A 15,373-nucleotide genomic window follows, 5' to 3' on the forward strand; every position below is an offset into this window, starting at 1 on the left:
AAAACCGAGTTGAGAAGGAATTTCTTCTCTCAGAGGGTTGTGAATCTGTGGAATTCTCTGCCCAAGGAAGCAGTTGAGGCTAGCTCATTGAATGTATTCAAATCACAGATGGATAGATTTTTAACCAATAAGGGAATTAAGGGTTACGGGGAGCGGGCGGGTAAGTGGAGCTGAGTCCACGGCCAGATCAGCCATGATCTTGTTGAATGGCGGAGCAGGCTCGAGGGGCTAGATGGCCTACTCCTGTTCCTAATTCTTATGTTCTTATGTTCCTGCCTCTGAGCCAATTTTGGATTCAAGTTGCCACTTTGCCCTGGACCCCATGAGCTATTACTTTTGTGACCAGTCATCGATGTTGGACCTTAAGCTTTGCTAAAATCCATATACACTACATCATATGCACTGCTCTCATCAACCCTCCTGGTTACCTCCTCTCAAAATTCAATCAAGTTAGTCAGACACGACCTTTCCTCAATAAATCTATGCTGACCGTCCTTGATTAATCCATGTCTTTCCAAATGAAGATTAACCTGTCCCTCAGGACTTTTGCCAATAATTATTCCACTACCGAGGTTAGGCTGACTGGCCTGTAATTCATTGGTCTATCCCTTTCTCCCTTTTTAAACAGTCCTCTGGCACCACACCTGTAGCCAGAGAAGATTGGAAAATGATGGTCAGAGCCTCTGCTATTTTTGCTTTTCTTAACAGCCTGGGATACATTTCATCCGTGCCTGGGGATTTATCCACTTTCAAAGCTGCTAAGCCCCTTAATACTTCCTCTCTCACTATGTTTATCTCATCTAATATTTCACACTCCTCCTTCCTCATTGCAAAGTCAATATCACCGCTCTCTTTTGTGAAAACAGATGCAAAGTATTCATTAAGAATCATACCCACATCTTCTGCCTCCACACACAGACTTCCTTTATGGTCTCTAATAGGCCCCACTCTCTCTATAAAACATCTTTGGGTTTTCCCTGATTTTACTTGCCAACGTTCTTTCATGCTCTCTCTTTGCTTTCCTGATATCTTTTTTAATTGCACCTCTACACTTCTTGTACTCCTCTAGAGTGTGTGCAGTATTGAGTTCTCGGTATATGTCATAAGCTTCCCTTTTTTTCTTATCCTGACATCCAGGGGACTCTAGATTTGTTAGCCCCTTTCTTTTTAAGGGAACATACTTGCTCTATATCCTCAGGATCTCCTCCTTGAGTGCCTCCCACTGCTCTGACACTGATTTACCATCAAGTAGCCGTTTCCAGTCCACTTTGGCCAAATCCCATCTCAGCTCAGCAAAATTGGCTTTACCCCAATTGAGAACTTTTATTCCTGGTCCACCTTTGTCCTTTTCCATAATGACCCTAAATCTTACTGAATTATGATCACTAGCACCAAAATGCTCTCCCACTGATACCCCTTCCACCTACCCCTCTTCATTCCCCAAATTTTGGGTGGCTCAACTCAAATGTGGTCCTTTTGGTAAAGGTAAACAAGAAAGTACTGTATTTTCTTACATCTTTTTTTTGGTCTGCTCTGAAAATCAAGAAGTAGAATCAGTTTGGGTGGAGCTAAGAAACAACAAGGGGCAAAAAACATTGGTGGGAGTTGTTATAGGCTCCCAAACAGTAATTATAATGCAGGGCAGAGTATAAATCAGGAAATTAGAGGTGCATATAACAAGGATAATACAATAATCATGGGGGACTTTAATCTACATATAGACTGGGCAAGCCAAATTTGCAGTAATAATGTGGAGGACGAATTCATGGAATGTATGCAAGATAGTTTTCTAGATAAGTATGTTGAGGAACCAACTAGGGACAGGCTATTTTAGATCTAATATTGTGCAATGTGAAAGGGTTCATTAATGTTGTAGTAAAAGGGCCCTTTGGGAAGAGAGACCATAATATGACCAAATTTTATATTAAGTTTGAAAGTGATTTAGTTCAATCCGAAACTAGGGTCTTAAATATAAACAAAGCAAACTACGTAGGTATGAGGGGCGAGTTGGCTAAGGTAGATTGGGAAACTACATTAAAGGTATGATGGTAGATGAGCAATGGCTAGCATTTAAAGAATTAATATATAATTTACAACAAACATACATTCCTTTAAGGCACACAAACCCCACAGGAAAAGTGGTCCAACCGTGGCTAACAAGAGAAGTTCTAGATTGTTTTAGATCAAAGGAAGAGGCTTGCAATGTTGCCAAAAAGAGCAGTAAGCCTGAGGGTTGGAAGGATTTTAGAATTCAGCAAAGGATGACCAAGAAATTGATAACGAAAGGAAAAATAGAATGAGAGTAAACTAGCAAGAGACATATAAACAGACTGTAAAAGCTTTTGTAGGTATGTAAAAAGGAAAAGATTAACAAAAGTAAATGTGGGTCCTTTACAGGCTCAGACAGGAGAAGTTACAATGGGGAAGAAGGAAATGGCAGAGAAATTAAACAAAGACTTGTCTGTCTTCACGGAAGAAGACACAAAAAGCATCCCGGAAATAGTGGAGAACCAAGGAAAGCAATTGGTATAAAAAAAAATAGTACTGGAGAAATTAATGGCATGGAAAGCTGATAAATCCCCTGGACCTGATGGCCTGGTTATAGGGTTTTGAAAGGTGTCTTCCTGCAATTATATAGGGCCCTGGTGAGACTGTACTTTGAGTATTGTATACAGTTTGTCGGGGAGTGGGGGGGAATTGCGTAACGCCCCGTTTGGAGGCGGGAGTTCCTGCGCCAGGCACGGATGTCCCGCCCCACTCACGATATTGGGGTTACTGCCCCCGACAGCAAAATAACGGGCTCCGCTTGCTCTGTGGAGCGCGAGCAGGGTGGGAGCAAACGGAGAGGGGTGCAGGGCTGCTGCGTAGAAGTTCCCCGGCCGGCTCTGCGGGTCGCTACCTGAACCAGCGGGGAGTGGGGTGCCGTAGCATCAGCCCGGCACACAAACTGATATCAGGCTACCAGATGGATGCAATGAGCATCCGTAAGTCGTCCATTTTTTTTTTTGTGAGTGTCACCTCCCATTTAACTAGTGCCCCGCGAGCAGCCCACAGCCCGGTACGCGCCCCTTGAAACTGTCGCTGTCATCGCCCGGCGCAACTAAACTGTGGAGCGGGGCGCTATCAGTTACCGGCACCGCTAAACTGCCGTGGAATTTAGTGGGAGTTGTTGGCGGCGCCCCGCCTGGCCGAAAAGTCTTTTAACGCCCCGGGGGTGCTAACAGGAGGCGCAAACAACCCCAATTTCTCCCCCTTGATCTCCTTACCTAAAGAAGGATATACTTGCCATAGAGGGATTGCAATGAAGGTTCACTGGACTGATTCCTGGGATGGGGGAGATTGGCCTATGAGGAGAGATTGAGTAGACTAGGCCTATATTCTCTAGAGTTTAGAAGAATGACAGGTGATCTCCTTGAAACATGCAAAATTCTTGACATGGTAGATGCAAGGAGGATGTTTCCCCTGGCTGGGGAGTCGAGAACCAAGGGTCACAGTCTCAGAATAAGAGGTCGGCCATTTACATAGAAACATAGAAACTGGGTGCAGGAGTAGGCCATTCGGCCCTTCGAGCCTGCACTGCCATTCAATAAGATCATGGCTGATCATTCCCTCAATACCCCTTTCCTGCTTTCTCTCCATATCCCTTGATCCCCTTAGCCGTAAGGGCCATATCTAACTCCCTCTTGAATATATCCAATGAACTGGCATCAACAACTCTCTGCGGCAGGGAATTCCATAGGTTAACAACTCTGAGTGAAGAAGTTTCTCCTCATCTCAGTCCTAAATGGCCTACCCCTTATCCTAAGACTATGTCCCCTGGTTCTGGACTTCCCCAAAATCGGGAACATTCTTCCGCATCTAACCTGTCCAGTCTTGTCAGAATCTTATACGTTTCTATGAGATCTCCTCTCATCTTGCTAAACTCCAGTGAATAAAGGCCTAGTTGATCCAGTCTCTCCTCATATGACAGTCCAGCCATCACTGGAATCAGTCTGGTGAACCTTCACTGCACTCCCTCAATAGCAGATTAGGAGATTAAAACTGTACACAATATTCCAGGTGAGGCCTCACTAAGGCCCTGTACAACTGCAGTAAGACCTCCCTGCTCCTATACTCAAATCCCCTAGCTAGGAAGGCCAACATACCATTTGCCTTCTTCATCGTCTGCTGTACGTTCATGCCCACTTTCAGTGACTGATGAACCATGACACCCAGGTCTCGTTGCACCTCCCCTTTTCCTAATCTGCCGCCATCCAGATAATATTCTGCCTTCGTGTTTTTGCCCCCAAAATGGATAACCTCACATTTATCCACATTATACTGCATCTGACATGCATTTGCCCACTCACCTAACCTGTCCAAGTCACTTTGCAGCCTCTTAACGTCCTCCTCACAGCTCACACCGCCACCCAGTTTAGTGTCATCCGCAAACTTGGAGATATTACATTCAATTCCTTCATCTAAATCATTAATGTATATTTTAAAGAGCTGGGGTCCCAGCACTGATCCCTGCGGCACTCCACTAGTCACTGCCTGCCATTCTGAAAAGGACCCGTTTATCCCGACTCTCTGCTTCCTGTCTGCCAACCAGTTCTCGATCCACGTCAGTACATTACCCCCAATACCATGCGCTTTGATTTTGCACACCAATCTCTTGTGCAGGACCTTGTCAAAAGCCTTTTGAAAGTCCAAATACACCACATCCACTGGTTCTCCCTTGTCCACTCTACTAGTTACATCCTCAAAAAATTCCAGAAGATTCGTCAAGCATGATTTCCCTTTCATAAATCCATGCTGACTTTGACCGATCCTGTCACTGCTTTCCAAATGCTCTGCTATTTCATCCTTAATAATTGCTTCCAACATTTTCCCCACTACTGATGTCAGGCTAACCCGTTTTCTCTCTCCCTCCTTTTTTAAAAAGTGGTGTTACATTAGCTACCCTCCAGTCCATAGGAACTGATCCAGAGTCGATCGACTGTTGGAAAATGATCACCAATGCATCCACTATTTCTAGGGCCACTTCCTTAAGTACTTTGGGATGCAGACTATCAGGCCCCGGGGATTTACTGGCCTTCAATCCCATCAATTTTCCTAACACAATTTCCCACCTAATAAGGATATCCTTCAGTTCCTCCTTCTCATTGCGGGGACTGTCCCCAGGGATTCCTGGGTGCACCAGCCTGCCGCTGGCTTTCCCGCAACTGGCCAGCCTGTCAATCTAGCCCGCTGCTGGGCAGAAAATGGAAAATTATAATGACATCCTGTTGTTAAATTCAGCGGGACCTCTACGTCCTCGGCCTTGCCGGGTTTTTACTGCACTCTTCTCGCCTCCCTATAAGTATCTGGGCCCTTGTACCTTTCTGATATCCTGGAATGTTAATATACCTTTTACTGTGCTTCTTTAGAGAATGCGGTATCACAGTTTTAAAGCTTGCTGATTACATTTTGCACTTTCTACAACCTTCTAACTGCATATTAGTTTTCATGAACTATTGCATTTTTACACATTTAGGTCTTCAGCAGTCAAAAGCTATGCAGCAATCTGTGCAAGAAAGTGAGTGACATTGAAATACAGCTTCCAACTCTCTTGGAAGCCAAAATGTTAGCCATATCAGGTAAGTTGTGTGTAGCGTAATCAAAGTAACACAAATATATGTACTCAATTAAATTGTAATTTTTATGTATTTTTAACAATAGTTGCATGGTGAATGTTTGGTGTCCCTTTCCTACATTCCTTTCCAGGATGATTTCATAATTTCACCTCTAACCAGGATCCTGTCAACCTGTCCTGTAACTATTTATATACAAATCTGAGTTATAATGCCATTTTCACTAACTGTTGCCCATAGAGCGTTAATGTTCTTGTGTTTGGTTTCTTCATAATTAATTACCTTGTCTCTTTTTTTTCTTAAAAATGTTTTCAAAACAATTGGATAATTCATGTTGCCTTGTCGATGTCACCCAGCAACAAAAGCTTTATCTATTTTATTAATTCTAGAAAAAGTTTCATTGTGTTTAATGGTGTCTGCAATACTTATTGTGGGATAAACTGCAAAAAGTATTAAAAAATTACACAAGATAAACTTGACAAAAAGGGAAGGGATAAAGAGAGCTGCTCTTTATGTGGTTCCCACTCAGCTGCAGGAGGCTTCACTAGCTTGGTACTAATCAAATCGAGCAAACCTTACGCCCATCCCTTTGAGAGGTGCTGTTCGAGGAGACTTTGCATTCAAAAGTAGATGTACAAAAGTACATTCGAGGAGTCTTTCGGAAGATCGTTTAGGCATGACCCGACCCACACTGACGTTGGTGGACAGTGCTGGTGATTGGTTAGTTTTGGGGCTGTACAACACATGGGGTACACACTGGTTGTTACACCAATGGTATGAATCAAGGTGAACTGCCTGAGACTCTTCAGCAGTTCACCCACTTTAACCCCAATCCATGCTATTAGGTAACGACCTGGCATTAACTGCTTCTGCTACTCCTCTTGGAATGAGAAGCTCTGCTCCTGGGCTTGGCCAACGTTGTCATCCACAGAGTGGCCCTGGGGGTGGTCGTCCTGGCTGCCTGCCTCTCTTCAGTGGCTTGGTTCACGCCTGGGTGGCCTGGAGGAGGAGCATGCAGTGTCCGCCGGTACGTTTGAGATATTCCATGACACTGCAGGGACTGGAGTGCATAGTCGACAGAGGAAACAATATTATTATTTAATTTGATAAGTATACTTTCTCTTTTGTATGATTTTAGGTGTTTATTAGTTGTGCCTCTCTAAAAAGAACACAGCCAACCCAGGGTTCAGCTAAAAAAGTTAGAATGAGAAGCCCTTCATTAATATCAGACAAGGCCAATTGAAGTACCAATCAGTATTGCATGGCCCCTTGTTTGTGTGCTTACTCGCTTTAGTGCCCTATTTGAGAGAATCGACCTCTGAAGGCTTGACCTAGAGGTTCCTACTACATGGATGATCCCTGTGGATGTAGGGGGTCCCAGATCCCTCCAATCTAGGCTGACACTTCAGTGCAGTGCTGAGGGAGTGCTGCACTGTCACAGGTGCCGTCTTTCGAATGAGATATTAAATCGAGGCCCCATCTGCCTTCTCAGATGGATGTAAAAGATCCACTGGCACTATTTCGAAGAAAAGCAGGGAGTTATCCCCGGTGTCCTGGCCAATATTTATCCCTCAATCAACATAACCAAAAAAAACCAGATTATCTGGTCATTATCACATTGCTGTTTGTGGGAGTTTGTTGTGCACAAGTTGGCTGCTGCGTTTCCCACATTACAATTAGTAATGGTATCTGTTTGGCAGAAGGTTATGAGTAAAGGATTTGACTTCATTAGTGTCTCGATTTGAAACCTCCTAGCCAGAGTAACCACTTACTACCCTTAAGTATGCCCATAAATATGCTCCTTTGTTGGTACCGCCTCAGGTGACCAATCCTGAGACAGATGTGTTGCAAAAAGATGAATAGGAGGAAGAGAGACTTCAGGAAGAGGAGGTGATGGGGGAAGAGAAAAGAATTACATTTTATACAGCCCCTTTCACAACCTCAGGATGTCCCAGAGCGCTTTACAGCCAATTAAGTACTTATGAAGTGTAGTCATTGTTGTAGTATAGGAAACATGGCAGCCAATTTGCACACAGCAAGCCCCCACAAATAGCAAAGTGATAATGCACAGATAATCTGTTTTAGCAATGTTGAATGAGGAATAAGTATTAGCCAGGACATTGGGGAGAACTCCCCTGCTCTTCTTCTAAATAGTGCCATATCTTTTATGTCCACCTGAGAGGACAGACGCGGCCTCAGTTTAACGTTTCATCCAAAAGATGGTAGCTCTGACAATGCAGCGCTCACTCAGTGGTGTCAGTCTAGATTTTTGTGCTCAAGTCTCGGAGTGGGACTTGAACCCACAACCTTCTGACTTTGAGGCGAGAGTGCTACCCACTGAGCCACGACTAACATCTCTGATGGTCAGATGATGATGGTCAGCCTGGGGTAGTTGCTTGATCAGACGTGCCTAGTTTCTCAATGTTCCAACATTCTATTGACTCTGGATCAGTTCCTATGGACTGGAGGGTAGCTAATGTAACACCACTTTTTAAAAAAGGAGGGAGAGAAAACAGGGAATTATAGACCGGTTAGTCTGACATCGGTAGTGGGGAAAATGTTGGAATCAATTATTAAAGATGAAATAGCAGTGCATTTGGAAAGCAGTGACAGGATCGGTCCTAGTCAGCATGGATTTATGAAAGGGAAATCATGCTTGACAACTCTCCTAGAATTTTTTGAGAATGTAACTAGTAGAGTGGACAAGGGAGAACCAGTGGATGTGGTGTATTTGGACTTTCAAAAGGCTTTTGACAAGGTCCCGCACAAGAGATTAGTGTGCAAAATTAAAGCACATGGTATTGGGGGTAATGTACTGACGTGGATAGAGAACTGGTTGGCAGACAGGAAGCAGAGAGTCGGAATAAACGCGTCCTTTTCAGAATGGCAGGCAGTGACCCAGTGGGGTGCCACAGGGTTCAGTGCTGGGATCCCAGCTATTTACAATATACATCAGTGATTTAGATGTGGGAATTGAATGTAATATCTCCAAGTTTGCAGATGACACTAAGCTGGGTGGCAGTGTGAGCTGTGAGGAGGATGCTAAGAGGCTGCAGGATGACTTGGACAGGTTAGGTGGGCAAATGCATGGCAGATGCAGTATAATGTGGATAAATGTGAGGTTATCCACTTTGGTGGCAAAAGCAGGAAGACAGAATATTATCTGAATGGTGACCGATTAGGAAAAGGGGAGGTGCAATGAGACATGGGTGTCATGGTACATCAGTCATTGAAGTTTGGCATGCAGGTACAGCAGGCGGTGAATGGCATGTTGGCCTTCATAGCTAGAGGATTTGAGTATAGGCGCAGGGAGGTCTTACTGCAGTTGCACAGAGCCTTGGTGAGGCCACACCTTGAATATTGTGTTCAGTTTTGGTCTCCGAATCTGAGGAAGGACGTTCTTGCTATTGAGGGAGTACAGCGAAGGTTCACCAGACTGATTCCCGGGATGGCGGGACTGACGTATGAGGAGAGACTGGATCAACTGGGCTTGTATCCACTGGAGTTTAGAAGAATGAGAGGGGATCTCATAGAAATATATCAAATTCTGACGGGATTGGACAGGTTAGAGGCAGGAAGAATGTTCCCATTGCTGGGGAGTTCCAGAACCAGGGGCCACAGTCTAAGAATAAGAGGTAAGCCATTTAGGACCGAGATGAGTAGAAACTTCTTCACAGAGTGGTTAACCTGTGGAATTCTCTACCGCAGAAAGTTGTTGAGGCCAGTTCGTTACGTATATTCAATAGGGAGTTAGATATGGCCCTTACGGCCAAAGAGATCAAGGGGTTAGGCGAGAAAGCAGGAAAGGGGTACTGAGGGAATGATCAGCCTTGATCTTATTGAATGGTGGTGCAGACTCGAAGGGCCAAATGGCCTGCTCCTGCACCTAATTTCTATGTTTCTAATGTATTTAATAACAGCTTCAATACCTCATCTCTGGACATCCCTAACCAATTGGACTTGTATAAAGACTAAATTGTATAGAGCTCTGCGCACACTTTGGATTCCATCATCACCACTGTGCAGACGAAGGTGGGCTCCCAGAGAGACCGTGCGGATCCAGATCTCATGACGTGTGTCTTGGGCAATGTGGCAGCTTCCATAACAGCACAGGTGGAAGCAACATTGTTATGAGAGCTGGGCGGGAGTGGTGGGGTTACGGAGGGAAGTCATGAGCCAGGTGGAGAGCGGATAGCCCTTGTCTCTGCATAGCAAGCTTGTTGTGGTGGCTGAAAGAGAGCTGGCACACCAGTCTGGCGCAGGATGAAGGCATTGTGGTTGCTTCCAGGATAGCGGGCATTGACCGTGAGCATGCGGCGTGTGTAACCAACTGCACATTCAGTGAGTGGTAGTGGTTACAGAAGATCTCAGGATTGTGATGCGGTGCCCTCAGTGACGTGGGTGCAGTCAGTGGTGCCCTGCGCCATGGCGAAGCCCACTATCCTGACAAATCCACATGCAAGCTTATGCTGCTTCTCTCTGCTCATGGGGAAGGAACTGTAGTCCCTTCTCCTTCTGGACAGAACATCTATGACTTCGTAGATGGAGCAATGGACGGCAAACTGGGAAATGTTGGGGAAGCCTCCTGTTGCATACTGGAAGGATCCATTAGCGTAGAAATTGAGCAGGATGGTGACCTTGAATGCCACTGAGCGAGCTGTCCTCACCCTGGTTTGAGGCTCGAGGTCTGGTTGCAGGAAATGGCAGAACTTTGTGACCACGTCATTGCAGTCTTCGAACACACTGCTCCTCAGTGAAATTGATGTAGGAGAACTGCTGCTGGAATACCTCTGGGAGGGTAAGGACTTCTGTTGCCAGACCTGTTGCGCCTTCAACCTCTGGCCACATCTTGCTGTCCTTGTACTTGTCTTTCTCCCTGTCTCTCTTTGCCTTTCTCCTTGTACTGCTACATCTCCTTCTCCTGTCTTTTGTTTTGTATTGCTGCCTCTCTTACTCTCTGCCTTTGTCTCCGCCTAAGTAACCTCTGACAGTGACGTCGCAGCAGGAGGTCGAGTGCCAACACAGCCCCCAGGAAATGAGATAAATGTTGCGGAGTCAAATCTGCCCTGAATTAAACAAAGCAATGTTTAAGAGCCAGAACAGTCCTTGAGGTGCAAACCGCTACAATCCTTGCAACAGACACTCTGCCTATCTGTCAGCAAGCTGGCAATAATAATGGACGACAAAAACGTTTTTGACAAGATGGCGCCTTTAAATAGCGCCTCTCCAGCCCCGTCCCGCCTGCAGCTCGGCAGATGAAGCTGTCGTTGTCAGCACCAGGCAGTACCTGAGGGGGAGAATTTATGCGGGTGGCGGTGTGCACGGCGATTGTCATCGCTGGGTGCACCCGAGCGGAGCGGTGCCTGATAGCGTCTCCAAAAACACCGAGACCAATTTTGCTGGGAGCGATCAGCCGGGTGAAAACAGATTGTGCCCCGTTAGGCACTAACGGGAGACGGAGATGAGGCCAATTCCGACCCCAAGGTGTTTTTCTTTTGGGTTTAATTATTTACACTGAATTCTGAGTGCTGCTTTCAATTCTGCAGGGCGTGAATTCTCCACTGCGAAGGACCTTGCTGAGGAGATCAAATCTTTGACTTCTGAGAGAACTAGACTTGAAGAACTTATCAGTGACCTGCAGGGTTTAACTATTAGGAATGCTCAGCGACTTGAGGCAAGTAAGGAAGATCATAGCAGGCTGAAGAATGAACTGGAGCAGGAAGAAGGTCTCTTTGGTAAGTTCCAATTGCTTGCTGATGGATACATTAATATAGCTGTTTAATTGTTCAAACTGTTACATTTGTAACATCCAGCAAAGTGGACATAAAATGTTGTTACAAATGTCTTCTAAAGGTGGGCCAAATATAAATCAAGCAGCTGATTTTATTTTAAGAACATAATACATAGGAGCAGGAGTTGGCCATACGGTCCCTCGAGCCTGCTTTGCCATTTAATATGATCATGGCTGATCCAATCATGGACTCGGGTCCACTTCCCTGCCCGCTGTCCATAACCCCTTATTCCCTTATCGTTTAAGAAACTGTCTATTTCTGTCTTAAATTTATTCAGTGTCCCAGCTTCCACCGCTCTCTGAGACAGCGAATTCCACAGATCCACAACCATCTGAGAGAAGAAATTTCTCCTCATCTCAGTTTTAAATCGGCGGCCCCTTATTCTAAGATCGTGCCCTCTAGTTCTAGTCTCCCCCATCAGTGAAAACATCCTCTCTGCATCCACCTCGTCAAGCCCTCTCATAATCTTACACGTTTCGATAAGATCACCTCTCATTCTTCTGAATTCCAATGAGTAGAGGCCCAACCTACTCAAGCTTTCCTCATAAGTCAACCCCCTCACCTCTGGAATCAACCTAGTGACCCTTCTCTGAACTGCCTCCAAAGCAATTTATCCTTTTGTAAATATGGAAACCAAAACTGCACGCAGCATTCCAGGTGTGGCCTCACCAATACCTGATATAGCTGTAATAAGACTTCCCTGCTTTTATACTCCATCCCTTTTGCAATAAAGGCCAAGATACCATTGACCTTCCTGATCACTTGCTGTACCTGTATACTATCCTTTTGTGTTTCATGCACAAGTACCCCCAGATCCCGCTGTACTGCGGCACTTTGCAATCTTTCTCCATTTAAATAATAACTTGCTCTTTGATTTTTTTCTGCCAAAGTGCATTACCTCACACTTTCTAACATTATACTCCATCTGCCAAATTTTTGCCCACTCACTTAGCCTGTCTATGTCCTTTTGCAGATTTTTATGTGTCCTCCTCACACATTGCTTTTCCTCCCATCTTTGTATCGTCAGCAAACTTGGCTACGTTACACTCAGTCCCTTCTTCCAAGTCGTTAAAATAGATTGTAAATAGTTGGGGTCCCAGCACTGATCCCTGCGGCACCTCATCTCAGTTTTAAATGGGCGGCCCCTTATTCTAAGATTATGCCCTCTAGTTCCAGTTCTAGTCTCCCCTATCAGTGGAAACATATTCTCTGCATCCACCTTGTCAAGCCTCCTCATAATCTTATACATTTTGATAAGATCACCTCTCATTTTTCTGAATTCCAATGAGTAGAGGGCCAACCTGCTCAACCTTTCCTCATAAGTCAACCCCCTCATCCCCGGAATCAACCTAGTGAACCTTCTCTGAACTGCCTCCAAAGCAAGTATATCCTTTCGTAAATATGGAAACCAGAACTGCACGCAGTATTCCAGGTGTGGCCTCATCAATACCCTGTACAACTGTAGCAAGACTTCCTTGTTTTTATACTGCATCCCTTTTCGATAAAGGCCAAGATTCCATTGGCCTTCCAGATCACTTGCTGTACCTGCATACTATCCTTTTGTGTTTCATGCACAGGTACCCCCAGATCCCGCTGTACTGCAGCACTTTGCAATCTTTCTCCATTTAAATAATAACTTGCTCTGATTTTTTTCTGCACACTTTCCAACATTATACTCCCATCTGCCAAATTTTTGCCCACTCACTTAGCCTGTCTATGTCCTTTTGCAGATTTTTTGCATTCTCCTCACACATTGCTTTTCCTTCCATCTTTGTATCATCAGCAAACTTGGCTACGTTACACTCGGTCCCTCCTCCAAGTCGTTACTATAGATTGTAAATAATTTGGGTCCTAGCACTGATCCCCGTGGCACCCCACTGGTTACTGATTGCCAACCTAGGAATGAACCATTTATCTCTACTCTCTATAGATATGTGAAGAGAAAAAGATTAGTGAAGACAAATGTAGGTCCTTTGCAGTCAGAATCAGGTGAATTGATAATGGGGATAAAGAAATGGCAGACCAATTGAATAAATACTTTGATTCTGCCTTCACTAAGGAAGACACAAATAACCTTCTGGAAATACTAGGGAACCGAGGGTCTAGCGAGAAGGAGGACCTGAAGGAAATCCTTATTAGTCAGGAAATTGATGGGATTGAAGGCTGATAAATCTCCAGGGCCTGCATCCCAGAGTACTTAAGGAAGTGGCCCTAGAAATAGTGGATGCATTGGTGGTCATTTTCCAACATTCTATAGACTCTGGATCAGTTCCTATGGGTTGGCGGGTAGCTAATGTAACCCCACTTTTTAAAAAATGAGGGAGAGAGCCGGTTGGCCTGACATCGGTAGTGGGGGAAATGTTGGAATCAATTATTAAAGATGAAATAGCAACGCATTTGCAAAGCAGTGACAGGATCGGTCCAAGTCAGCATGGATTTAGGAAAGGGAAATCATGCTTGACAAATCTTCTAGAATTTTTTGAGGATGTAACTAGTAGAGTGGACAAGGGAGAACTAGTGGATGTGGTGTATTTGGACTTTCAAAAGGCTTTTGATAAGGTCCCATACACGAGATTAGTGTGCAAAATTAAAGCACATGGTATTGGGGGTAATGTATTGACGTGGATAGAGAACTGGTTGGCAAACAGGAAGAAAAGAGTAGGAATAAACGCGTCCTTTTCAGAATTGCAGGCAGTGACTAGTGGGGTACCGCAAGGTTCAGTGCTGGGACCCCAGCTATTTACAATATACATTCATGATTTAGACAAAGGAATTGAATGTAATATCTCCAAGTTTGCAGATGACACTAAGCTGGGTGGCAGTGTGAGCTGTGAGGAGGATGCTAAGAGGCTGCAGGATGACTTGAACATGTTAGGCGAGTGGGCAAATGTATGGCAGATGCAGTATAATGTAGATGAATGTGAGGTTATCCACTTTGGTGGCAAAAACATGAAGGCAGAATATTATCTGAATGGCGGCAGATTAGGAAAAGGGCAGATGCAACGAGACCTGGGTGTCATGGTACATCAGTCATTGAAAGTTGGCATGCAGGTACAGTAGGCAGTGAAGAAGGCAAATGGCATGTTGGCCTTCATAGCGAGAGGATTTGAATATAAGAGCAGGGAGGTCTTACTGCAGTTGTAGAGGGCCTTGGTGAGCCCACACCTTGAATATTGTGTACAGTTTTGGTTTCTTAATCGGAGGAAGGACATTCTAGCTATTGAGGGAGTGCAGCAAAGGTTCACCAGACTGATTCCGGGATGGCAGGACTGACATATGAAGAAAGACTGGATCGACTAGGCTTATATTCACTGGAATTTAGAAGAATGAGAGAGGATCTCATAGAAACATATAAAATTCTGATGGGATTGGACAGGTTAGATGCAGGAAGAATGTTCCCAATGTTGGAGAAGTCCAGAACCAGGGGACATAGTCTTAAGGATAAGGGGTAAGCCATTTAGGACCGAGATGAGGAGAAATGTCTTCACTCAGAATTGTGAACCTGTGGAATTCTCTACCACAGAAAGTTGTTGAGGCCAGTTTGTTCGATATATTCAAAACGTAGTTAGATGTGGCCCTTACGGCTAAAGGAATCAAGGGATATGGAGAGAAAGCAAAAATGGGGTACTGAAGTTGCATGATCAGCCATGATCATATTGAATAGTAGTGCAGGCTCGAAGGGCCGAATGGCCTACTCCTGCACCTATTTTCTATGTCTATGTTTTCTGTTCGTTAGCCAATCCTCTATCCATGCTAATATATTACCCCCAACCCCATGAACTTTTATCTTGTGCAGTAACCTTTTATGTGGCACCTTGTCAAATGCCTTCTGGAAGTCCAGATACACCACATCCACTGGTTCCCCTTTATGCATCCTGTTCGTTACATCCTCAAAGAATTCTAGCAAATTTTACAAACAATAATTTATTTTTGTAACATTTGTCATTGCAGAAAGCCACAGGTTAGTGA

The 15,373-nt window shown here is 44.7% G+C and overlaps 1 protein-coding gene across 2 annotated transcripts in view; it reads left to right on the forward strand.

Moving 5' to 3' along the window:
* Positions 1-15,373, forward strand: part of disc1 (DISC1 scaffold protein) — a 199,423-nt gene that overhangs the window by 94,853 nt on the left and 89,197 nt on the right. For both annotated transcript variants that reach the window (XM_070884674.1, XM_070884675.1), the window contains exons 8-9: positions 5,516-5,618; positions 11,159-11,347. In XM_070884674.1, coding sequence (XP_070740775.1) covers positions 5,516-5,618; positions 11,159-11,347 — 292 coding nt within the window. The remainder of the gene's footprint in view (positions 1-5,515; positions 5,619-11,158; positions 11,348-15,373) is intronic.

This window comes from Pristiophorus japonicus, chromosome 7, assembly GCF_044704955.1.
Source record: "Pristiophorus japonicus isolate sPriJap1 chromosome 7, sPriJap1.hap1, whole genome shotgun sequence".
Lineage (NCBI taxonomy): Eukaryota > Metazoa > Chordata > Chondrichthyes > Pristiophoridae > Pristiophorus > Pristiophorus japonicus.